At 45.9% G+C, this 11,270-nt stretch overlaps 1 protein-coding gene across 1 annotated transcript in view; it reads left to right on the forward strand.

Annotated features, from left to right (window-relative positions):
- Tmcc1 (transmembrane and coiled-coil domain family 1) overlaps positions 1-6,976 on the forward strand; it is a 104,372-nt gene extending 97,396 nt beyond the window's left edge. The window contains exons 3-4 of the mRNA XM_013010562.1: positions 1,307-1,442; positions 3,222-6,976. Coding sequence (XP_012866016.1) covers positions 1,307-1,442; positions 3,222-3,536 — 451 coding nt within the window. The 3' untranslated portion in view covers positions 3,537-6,976. The remainder of the gene's footprint in view (positions 1-1,306; positions 1,443-3,221) is intronic.
- Positions 6,977-11,270: the final 4,294 nt, after the last annotated feature.

Genomic DNA, 11,270 nt, shown 5'->3' on the forward strand with positions numbered 1-11,270 from the left:
AGCAGCCTGCTTCATCTGCCCTCTTTGTCGCTACCAGACATTCCTTTTCCTAAAACACTGTATTTGTCATGTGACTCATGTGACTCCTACACACTGTGGAACTATTCTAATTATGCTGTAACGCCTGGGGGTAACTCCAGCCTTTTTCCCATGTCCTTTTTTCCTCCAATCTCATCCTAAGTTTCATCTTTCTGACAAGTAAACCTTTGGTCCTAAGTGTTGGAAGTACAAGTGGACTGTTATCTCCCAATCAGCCTTGTCTTTGTGTCCTTTGCTGCGTTGCATCCACTCTGGCCCACTTCTGCCACACAGGCAGGCTGAGCTAGTTCCCCTCTTGAACTCTGTACTTACTTTTCCTTCTACAACACTTCAGTCTCCTTCGTCTTCCGGCTTCTGTTTATGTCGTTTGGCTTTCAGCTTTCATTGCTAAACAGAGTTGGACAGGAAAAGAAGCCTTTCCCAGCCATTCTAGCTCCCAGCCTCTAGCCACCCTTTCATATAGCCCCACTGATTTTGTTTTACTTCTTTCTGCCAGAAATCCTGTAAGTTTTTTTGCCTCATATCTCCCCCATTGAATGTGATTCCTGAGGGTGGGTGCTCTGTCTCACTGACAGCGGTATCTCACCACTTTGAGCATGCTCTGTGCACAACTAGCTCTTAGGAAATGCTCATTGACGAATGTCGTACGGCACTGCTAGCTCTGGTATTCTAGGGCTCTGACTTGCAAACACGCAGGCAGAAGCTGTCCAGTACTGGATTAGGCTACCAGGGACTACTACTCTAGTAGTCAATTTTCAGCTATATGCTGTTTGTCTTCCGATGAGGTTTGCTTAATTGTATGCTAGTGTTTTTAAATATAATTTTATTGTTAGTATTAAGGTATTGTACAGAGGTGTTACCATAAGTCAGGTGTTTCATAAGTCAGGTGATGAGTGCATTTTTTAGGACAATGTAATCCCTTCCTGTATTCTAGTTTTTACTTCTCCCATATATTGCTCAGATCAGAATAAGAACTTGCCTCACTATCATAATGATATACTTGAAACTAACCAAAGCTGCTGAAACTGCTGCAGATGCTGTGTATTGAGAAGATTATAGAAAAGCTGTGTTGCTGATTTGGCCTATAACAAGCTGCCCTTTCCAGAGACTTAAGAGCAGTACCCACTAGCATGGCTTATTACCCAATTACCCAAGCTACTCAATTCTTTATGCTTGTATTTTCTTCTTTGCAGAATGGATTTGGGGGGATTGGTGTACATTTCACCAAGAAAGATACAGAATGCATAAAACTTTCTCTCTTTCTTAGATGTGAACGATTAGAAGAACAACTAAATGACCTTACAGAACTCCACCAGAATGAAATCTTGAACTTAAAGCAGGAATTGGCCAGCATGGAAGAGAAAATTGCATATCAGTCCTATGAACGGGCCCGGGACATCCAGGTTAGCAGGAAGGCTAAGTTGTAAAAACAAAATACTACAGGGTAAGAAGGTAAAAGGGCTAGAAGGAAAAAAAGGGAAAGGAAAAGAGGATGGGAGTGGGGAGAAATGAGAGGTTAGAATATCAAGAAAAGTTAGTATGTTGGGTACCAGTGGCCCCGCCTATAATCCCAGCTACTCAGGAGGCTGAGATCTGAGGGTTGAGATTTGAACCCATCTCAGGCAGCAAAGTCTGTAAGACTTACTGCTAATTAACCAGCAAAAAGTCCAAAGTGTAACTCTGTGGCTCAAGTGGTGGAGCACTAGCCTTAAGCACAAAAGCGCAGGGACAGCGCCCAGGCCTTGAGTTCAAGCCCCAGGACTGGCACAGAAAGAAAAGCTTATACCACTCTAGTGCACTTGTTCTTCAAGCCATGGAGGTATGTTCTCAAAATTCTGTGCCGTTTTTGGGGTGGTCCATCTGTTGCTTCCTGCTCCAGAAGTTGCTCTGGCCAGTCCTGAGGCAGGCTTGCCTGCCTCCCCTGCTTCTATGGCAAAGAAGGACTTTGGTCCCAGTTCCCAGATCCGAGTCACTTAGGAGTGACACTGATGCAGTGATGTGTAAGGTGAATAGCCTGTCAATCCTGTTCCACAGAGCAGTAGAACAGTAGTTCCTTATTTCTGTGGCGAACCATTTCTAAGGGAACAGGCCTTGGTCTCAGAGAAGGGAAGAGGCCCAGGAAACTTGGATGACAGCCACCTAAAGGAATCTAGTCTTGATGACTTGCCCTGCTGTCATCTTCTCTGGGCCCTGGAACTATGTTTGTGTTCTAGTTTTGTTTTTTCTCACCAAGATTATAGGCTGTGCAAGCACCCATGATCCACCCAGTAGAGCCATCTTCAGTCTAACACTGCCTGGTCTTACCTCACATCCCAGGAGACAGTATCCATTGAAACCAAAGCCAGTAAAACTGCATGAGTGCCAGACCTTGGAAGATGCCTGGGCCTGACTAGGGAAATAGGTTCTATTAATGATGCAGTGGAATTCTTGTCAACCCACAGTAAAAGTCTTGGCCTTGAGCAGAACAGCCACTTTTAATGTTGTGTATAGAGTGTGAGCACAATATCCTCTTTACAGAGATCAGCCTACAAAGGGAGTTTAGCCTTGTTAAAGCTGATCAGGGCCTGGCTCAACTTAGGAAACACCAGGTAGCAGGTGCACAGAGTGCTCACTGCATCACTGTCAGAGTGGAAAAGTAGAAGACAATCCAGAAACCCCCAAGCAGGAGCCGACTGGACAATGTGCGACATGCCCATCCTATCAAATGCTGTCTAGCAGTTAGAGAGAACGAGGTAGGTCTGTGTTTGGACATGAAGTATCCCTCACCACACCCACAGTTAGATAGTGTTGAGGAAAGCATCAAGGGAGACTATCCTAGTTGAAAAATGTGTTCTCAAATTAAAATTTGTCTTTAAAGATATATGTCTCTAAAGATGTATATATGTATTTACACCTTAGATTAATAATGTAAATAACTTGTGCAAGTTGGATTGAAAGTTTATGAAAGAAAAAAAATCACGTATTTGATACATGATTTCTAGGCCAAATACATCAGTGTGGCCAGTGGTTCCCATGAGCCATCCACGGAGTGCAGGGGGAGTAAGTCACTTGAGTAGCGATCTGTGCATCCGACCTTCCATGCTCAAGGCTCTGCCTAGTTCAGATCCTTGACATGGCTCAAGAGGCACCTTGGGGTACTCAGAGAGCAGAAGCCTAACCGTCATCCCCCGTTTGGCCCGCAGGAGGCCCTGGAGGCCTGCCAGACTCGCATCTCCAAGATGGAGCTGCAGCAGCAGCAGCAGCAGGTGGTGCAGCTGGAAGGGCTGGAGAATGCCACTGCCCGGAACCTTCTGGGCAAACTCATCAACATCCTCCTGGCTGTCATGGCCGTCCTTCTGGTCTTCGTGTCAACAGTAGCCAACTGCGTGGTTCCCCTCATGAAGACTCGCAACAGGACGTTCAGCACTTTATTCCTTGTGGTTTTTGTTGCCTTTCTCTGGAAGCACTGGGACGCGCTCTTCAGCTATGTGGACAGGTTCTTCTCGCCCCCCAGATGATGGTGCAGAAAGCAGCTCCCACCTCTGGCAGTGTGTGCAGTAAGTTAGACAGCACACCCACTCTGACGCTTTCCACAACAACAAGAGAGTTGAGTGAATCTGTTTACATTTAGAATAATGTTTTTTTTTTTCTTCAAGAGACGCAATTGCAATAGTATTTTTTAGATTTTATCCAAGAAGTTTTTTGGGCGAAAATCTTGGGTCATTTTTATGTAGCATGATTTTCCTTGGGATGCAAATCTTAAACAGTCCTTTAACATGACCCAATAATCTGGAGCACACTGAAGGGCATTCTACCCTGGGGCTTGAAGGACTGCACTCAAACCCACTCAGAGGGTGAAAGACCTGACCAGGGCACTCCCTTGACACCTGAGCAGCCCTGTCTGGGCTCTCCACCTCTCCTGGCCCCAGATTAACTCTACTGTGAAGTCCTGCCACATTCCAACACGTGGGTTTCGCGGCTTTCTCACCCAACATGGCCGTTCATGCTATCGCTGGAATGTGACCGTCTGAGCCTGGCTCCTCAGCTCTGCCAGGACATAGAAGGTTCTCTGCGCAGTCCACGGCAGTATGTGAAGTAGCCCTCTACATCCTTAATTTTGAGCAAATCCCCTCGGCCGCACTTTTAAGGTTTTGGTTTTTTGGTGTTTTTTATTTTGTATGTGTGTATAGTTACCAACTTAAAAATAAAAAATCCGAACAGCATACTTGAAGAATGTAATACTCAAACTCTCAGTGCTTCCTTATGGTTTCTAATAGGATTTTTTATTATTGTTGTTATTATTATTGGGTTTTTTTTTTTGGAAAGGGTTGGGAGGATCTTTTATTTTTCCTTTGAAATAAAGAAGTGATGTTTTTAAATGAGGATGTGTGGATATTTAAACCTGCTGCTCCCTCCTGGACCCTTTGAGTGAGATACTGGAAACGCTGCCCTCTGCTGCCTTTGTTTTGAGATGCAGCTTAAATTCTCTGCCCTGGCTGCTGCTGCTTTCTGTGTCCTCCACCCCTCTACCACCCCTTCATGGGCTTGGCTTGGTTGGAGAGCCAAGGGGTTTGCAGGGAAGAAGGGACAGTTTCTCCACATACAGCATGGCAGGACTGGTATTTTTGCCCCAAGAAAAATGTCCACCCAGTGACATTGGACTGGGTTTGTCTTTAGGAAACATTGAGACTATCAGAGTCATAAATAATTTCTTGTGTTTCTTTAATTTATTGTTTAGCATTCCCTAATTACTGAAACCAAAGTGATGTGGAATCTTCAGTCTGCATTTGGCCCCAACACCCTAACCTAACAAAGCTTTATCTGCTGCCTAAGAGAATCCACCGCTCTGATTCTCCTAACTAGCAGAACAGGAAATGTCAGGTTGGAAGGACCCTACCTGTGTTGGGTACAAAGTATCAGTAGCTTCCTGTCAATCTGGAAGGACTTCCCTAACTGCCTGGTGGACTTTGTGTAGAGAGTGTAGAGAGATGAACTAGTGCCCCCAGCCCATCCCACCATCCTGGTGGAACTTTTTTAAAACTTCCCTCGAGAGCTTGGTTAATGCTTTCTTACGACTTATTGTATTGGGTCACAAGTGCAGTTCCCTGGTGGCCTTGTTCTGTGCAGCCAGGTGGGGCTTAGGGGTCAGGAGCAGTGCCCTGGTCCCCCACACCAGGGCCTTCTGTAGGAACTAGCCTGGCATTGCCCTGTCAGTTGGAAAGGGTGGCTGACTTGACAGCGCTAGCCTCCACTGGCTTTGGCGGCCAGGCCTTCTCCGGGTCAGCATGCTGTCTCCATAACCACTTGGATATTTTAACTCAGGTACCCCAGTCTCCACCCCATCCCCAAATCGTTGCCCTCCACCTCACAGTTATCATCCAGATCAGGGACCATAAGGGGTGATTTTTCTTTAAGAAAAAATAACATTAGAACCAGTTCATGTTCATGCCAAAACAAATTGTCCCCAAGCCTATATACTTAAAACGTTAACTTTGCCTAAAAATATTGCAGTGACTTTCAGCAGGAGTGCCAAAGGACACACGACCTTGTCAGACAGGCAGTTGCTGCTTTTGGTCAGTCCTTCAGTACAGAGAGAACCTCACGGGGCCGTTGGGAAAGTGCTGTAGTGTGGGCCACTGGTGTTGCTAAGAAGGAAAGAGTCTCCTGCTGCACAGAGGTGACTAAGTTTTGTAGCCACTGGCTATCACTGTGATAGATCAGCTGAAGTGACTCCCCTTTGCCTTGAGACAGTTCTATCCAAGAAAGGTTTTCACCTCTGGAAAGCCCCTGGAGCTCCAGCCAAACAGACCCACACTAACGTCCCACCTTTCTCTCTGGAACTGTCTGGAGAAGGGCCTGCAGCCCCAGCCAGGCCCTGCATGGCTTTCTTGTTCTCTTGTCCCTGTCACTCACCAGGCCCAGCACTTTCCTTCATCTAGTGCTCATCATAACATGCTCCAGTTTCCTGCTGCCTTTGAGCTGCTTTGAATTCTGTCTGTTCCAAACCCTTCTATAACCTTGCTCTTGTGGTTTAACAATTGTTCAGAAAGAAACTTGCCCTCAATTTAATTCTCTTTGAAGAAAAAAAAAGATTATGTACATTCCCTTTCAAGTGAAGCATTCCTTTATTACTTGTTCATGCTGGTCCTAGCCTGGGTGAGTGAGGCTGGCTCTGTGGGCCTGGGTGACTCTGTTCAGGTCGTAGAGTGGCTTTGTTTTACATTGTTCTTGGTATTCGAAGGGCTGCCTGCTCCAATTTCAATTCCTTGGTGTTCTCAATGTGTCCTGGCAAGGAAGGCTTTCTGCCCCACTGGCTCCTTAAATATATGCAAAAGTGTATTCAGTTTTATATGTCACCTGCTGGGGTCCTCCTCCCCGTCACAGTTAGGATCAGAACCTGATGCCAAGAGGAACCTGGGATCAAGCCTTCCTTGCTAGCTGTATCCCAATGAGAATATTTTCCTGTGGTCTTCACTGCATTTGGTTTTGTTTCTGACTTGAGGGACAGTTGGAGGAAATGCTGGATTCCAAACAAGTACCAGTAAGGAGCTTGCCTTGCAGCTTTGGAAAGCATCCAAAACAAAACCAAATGATGCAACAACAAACTCAAATTTTGCACAGGCAAAATCACGGGTTCCCATACCATCACCCTCCATGAAACCTGCGATTTTGATGTGGCTCTCCAGCATTAACATTGCTGTCTGTGTGTTGTGTATGCTAGGTGACACCCTCAGTAGGGACTGACTACTAGACTGTACGTGTGCTTTATCGAAGTGTGTAAGAGTAAAAACTCACATGCACGAATTGAAAAGTAAAGAAATGACACTTGTGAACGCGTGAACGTTAACACTGTAGTTGATAGATCTTAAGCTGCTAATTGTTGAGAGAGAATTAAATTTATGTTCTGTCTGGTTGCTGCTGACTCTCAGCAGCACTTTTACTGTACATACAAATTGAAATAAAGACCTCAGCTATTAACCTGGTGGCTGGACTCCAGTTTATTTTGCTCTTGATTTTTGCAGATCCATTCTCCATGGCCAGTGTAACCAAGACTTCCCATTGGTTTGTGCATTTGAAAAGTGGGTGTGTCTGTGTGTCCATTTCACTACTCTGGTAAAACTGTAACTGACAACTAAGCCCTTGCCACAGCCTTGACAATGTAACTGACAACTAAGCCCTTGCCACAGCCTTGACAATGACGTCCGTGGACCATTTCAGACCTGTACTTGTGTAATTCCTGCAGAATGGCAGGCAATGCCTTTCCCTTAGTAAAGGGGCACTCAGCAGAGCCTTCTGACTGGAAGGTCCCTGAAAATGGGCATAATCACACCTGCTCTAAGACTTTGCTGAAATTGTTATGATGCACAGAAATATGTGAAGCATTTAAAGTCCCGTTCACATGTAAAGAGTTATTACCTATCTGTGATTTTGTTAAAGAAGTAGTCATGTCTTTCCTTTGTGCAGCCTGGGGATGGAACCCAGGGACCTGGACAGCCTCTGTACCACAGAGCCACAACCCCAGAAACAGTTTTCTATTACGTCTATTACCTGACAAGTTCTGGGGACCTCTGGAATCTCGAAGAGCTGAGCTTGCCTGTGATAGTATCAAACAGACTCTTGTGACTCAATTCTTCCCAGCCCAGGATAATGCTTGCAATCCTCACTATTCAGGAGGCTGAGATCTGAGGATCACAGTTCAAAGTCAGCCTGGACAGGAAAGTCTGTGAGACTCATCTCCAATTAACCATCAGAAAATGAGTGCTAGCCTTGAGCTGAAGTGCTGAGGGACAGTGCCCAGGCCCAGAGTTCAAGCCCCACAACCAACCAAAAAAAAAAAAAAAAGCCAAGAAAACTCAGTACAAAATAGAAATTCTGAACAAATAGCTCACAGAAAAACCAATGTCTAATAAACATTCCAGAAAATGTTTGGCTTCTATGTAACCTGTATGAAATGAAAAATCACCAATTAGAGACAATTTATCTTCTCCCATTTATGTTGAGGTTTGGTTGTTGTTTTTTTTTCCATGTAAAGATAGACATGTAAAGACTTCACACCATTCCTCCAGCCATTACTTTAGGGAGAGGTAAGGGAAGAGTGGTGAGGGACTCTCATGCTTGTCTCCTGTAAAATACTAATGTGTTAAGAGCAAATAAAGTGTGTGTATGTGTATGTGTGTGACTGGAGACAACGCAGGAACTCACACTGGCTTGGAAAGCACATCACCACTTGGGCCATGCTTCCAGCTCTTTTTGCTTTAGTTCTTTTTTCAGTCTTAGGCTTTTGACCCAGCCAGCCCTGGACTGATTCTCCTACCTCCACCTGCTGCATAGCTGGTATTATAGGCATGCGTGCATGCACTGATGATGAATATCTTTACTAAAATCGCGATGACACAATTTGCTTTAAAACTTACACATCCCTCAATAAAGCTGTCATATTTAGTGAAAAGAAAAAAAGAAGAGCAGCCCCCCCCCCCGGCCCAGAGGGACGCAGGTCCCTATTTTCCCTTTGGCATTAGAATTCTTAAGTCTTTGAGTAAGAACACTTCACAGCATGTTCTTCAGGTTTCTAAATGGTTAAGTTGTTCAAGAGACCTTTGTCTTCTTTGTAAGAAGCCAGTTCATTTGTGATAGAGACTACTAAGAGGTACACTAAAACCAGGCATGGTAATTGACACCTGTAATCCCAGCTAGCCTGAGAAAAAAGTTTGTGAGACCCACACCCCTGGCCCTCCACCACGCAAACACCTCAACCCATAGGACACAGTGATTCTGCATTTGTGTCTCCACTTATGTGGGAGGCTGAGATTGGAAGGATCTTGGCTGCAGGCCAGCCTGGGCAGAAAAGTTCACATCTGTCATCCAGGTAAGTGTAAATAGGGGATCATAGTTCAGGTCAGCTTGGGGGTGGGGAGTGAGACCCTATCTCAGAAATACGCAGGGCTGGAGGCAGAGTTCAAGTAGAACACCTGCTGAGCAAGGAGAAAGCCCTGAATTCAAATCCTAGTACTATAAATGCAGACAGATGGGCACAATAGACTGTGATGGCAGCATGAATGATAGTAACCAGTACCTCACAGATAAAAGTTATGAGGATTAAATAAAATGCTCTAACATGCAAGAGTAAGTGCTACAGGATGATCGTGATTATTAATACCATTAATAGGCTGAGAATTCCTGAAGACAGCCACCTGTCACTCAACTGAATTCAGAATGTATCCTGTCCCCTATTCTCACCCAGAAAAGGCCCAGTTGCCAGGATTTGGTGGAAATGGACCCACAAGATGAGAGGAGCAGATTTTCACCTGAAATCCCTCAGCATAGTGTTCTCAGCATTAGAACGGTGCACAGCACACATTAGGTCCACAGTAAAGGGAACCAAGAGCCACTATTAATTGAATCCCCACCCACTCCACTTCTAATTCTTACAACTGCTCGTTTGCATGTTGGAACTGTTGGTGTGTTGCAGAACAAAACTTGGAGTTGGTTGTTTGCATCTTGTCCTGTGGACCAGTCGCCTCAGTGGAAAATGGAAAAGACAGTTTTTGGACATGGCTGAGTCTGATTCTTAAACATGCTATTTCTGCTGTTTGTTTTCTGAGGTGGAAGGTGTATGTCGGTGGTAGGGAGCTTGCCTAGCTTGTGTGAGGCCCTGAGTGCGATCTACAGCACCACAAAAAAAGAACAGGAAAAAAAAACATCTTTGTGCAACTTTAATAAGGTAAGTCTCCTTTCCTTAAACCTGCATATCCTGGCTGTAAAGTTGACTTAGTTCTTTAGGATTCCAGTAGGCCTTAGGACCCTCACTCAGCTGACTTACAATAGTGACCTACCAGGACTGGAGAACACCACAATGGCTAAGAAGGGATTTGAGGCAAATGTCTGAATAACAAGGAGCTCATAGGTGTTCTGTGTGTGTGTGTGTGTGTGTGTGTGTGTGTGTGTGTGTGTGTGTGCTCACACACCTCCAGTCCTGTGCCTTGAACTCAGGGCCTGGGCACTGTCCCTGAGGCATTTTTGTTCAAGGCTAGCACTCCATCACTTGAGTCATGGCTCTATTTAGAGCTTTTTTTGGTGTTTAATTGGAGATAAGAGTCTCATGGACTTTCCTGACCAGGCTGGCCTTGAACTGTGATCCTCAGATCTCAGCTTCCTGAGTAGGTAGGATTACAGACATGCACCTCTGACACCTGTCTTTATGCTTAAAATATAAACATTTCATGATCTAAAAGAGAAATAAACACCTTAGGAACATGATGTTGACGCACAGCGCAGTAACTGGAGCATTAAATCGAAGGAAACTGGGCAGATTTCCCTCTCTGCTCTTTGGGAAATCTGTAAATTTGCATTCAGTTGCTCAGAATTCTTGGAGAGCAAGAATGTACCTCAAAAACCAAGCATTCACAAGAAAAATAGAGTGCCTTTCTGGGTTTCCTTTAGCGCCTCAATTAAAGGCTCATACCTGCAGAGGAGAGCATTTGCAAGCAGCCTAAGGGTTGCATCATGTTTCCTGAAGAGTCTCTGGGCTGGGAAGGTGGCTCAGTGGTAGAGAGCTTTCCCAGCATGCATGAAGCCCTGGGTTTGATTCCTCAGTACCACATACACAGAAAAGGCCAGAAGTGTCACTGTGGCTCAAGTTGGTAGAGTGTTAGCCTTGAGCAAAAGAAGCTCAGGGACAGCACCCAGGCCCTCGGTTCAAGCCCAGGACTGGCTGTATCCAGCTATCTAGATATCTATAGATATAGATATATATCATAAACATCATAAACATCTTGGTTTTGCTTTGATGACAGCCAGCCAGGACTGTATTGGCACAACACCATCACACAGGTTTGTTGATTTTGGTCGGCCGTGGGGCTTGAACTCGGAACTCGGGGCCTGGGCGCTGCTCTTCAGCTCAAGGCGAGCGCTCTACCACTGGAGCCGCGAGGCCACTTCCGGTTTTGAGTGGATTATTGGATATAGGAGTCTCACGGACCTTCCTGCCCAGGCTGGCCCTGAACCCTGATCCTCACGTCAGCCTCCCGAGCAGCTGGGATGACCGGCGCGGGCGCCGGCGCCCAGTGGCGAGCCGACTTGTACGGCATGGAGTTGGAAGCAGCCGACAAGGCTGGCGGTAAACTGAGCTCAAGTCCGAAGGGAGGCTGTGGCGGTGGGAGGCCCAGCCACTGGAGGCCGAGATCGCCAGCACTGCGGTGCCAGGCCGGCCCGCGGCCGAGTCCCGCGCGGCGCGCAGCCCGGGGCCGAGATCC

The sequence above is a fragment of the Dipodomys ordii genome, unplaced genomic scaffold (genome assembly GCF_000151885.1).
Source record: "Dipodomys ordii isolate 6190 unplaced genomic scaffold, Dord_2.0 Scaffold12, whole genome shotgun sequence".
In the NCBI taxonomy this organism is placed as follows: domain Eukaryota; kingdom Metazoa; phylum Chordata; class Mammalia; order Rodentia; family Heteromyidae; genus Dipodomys; species Dipodomys ordii.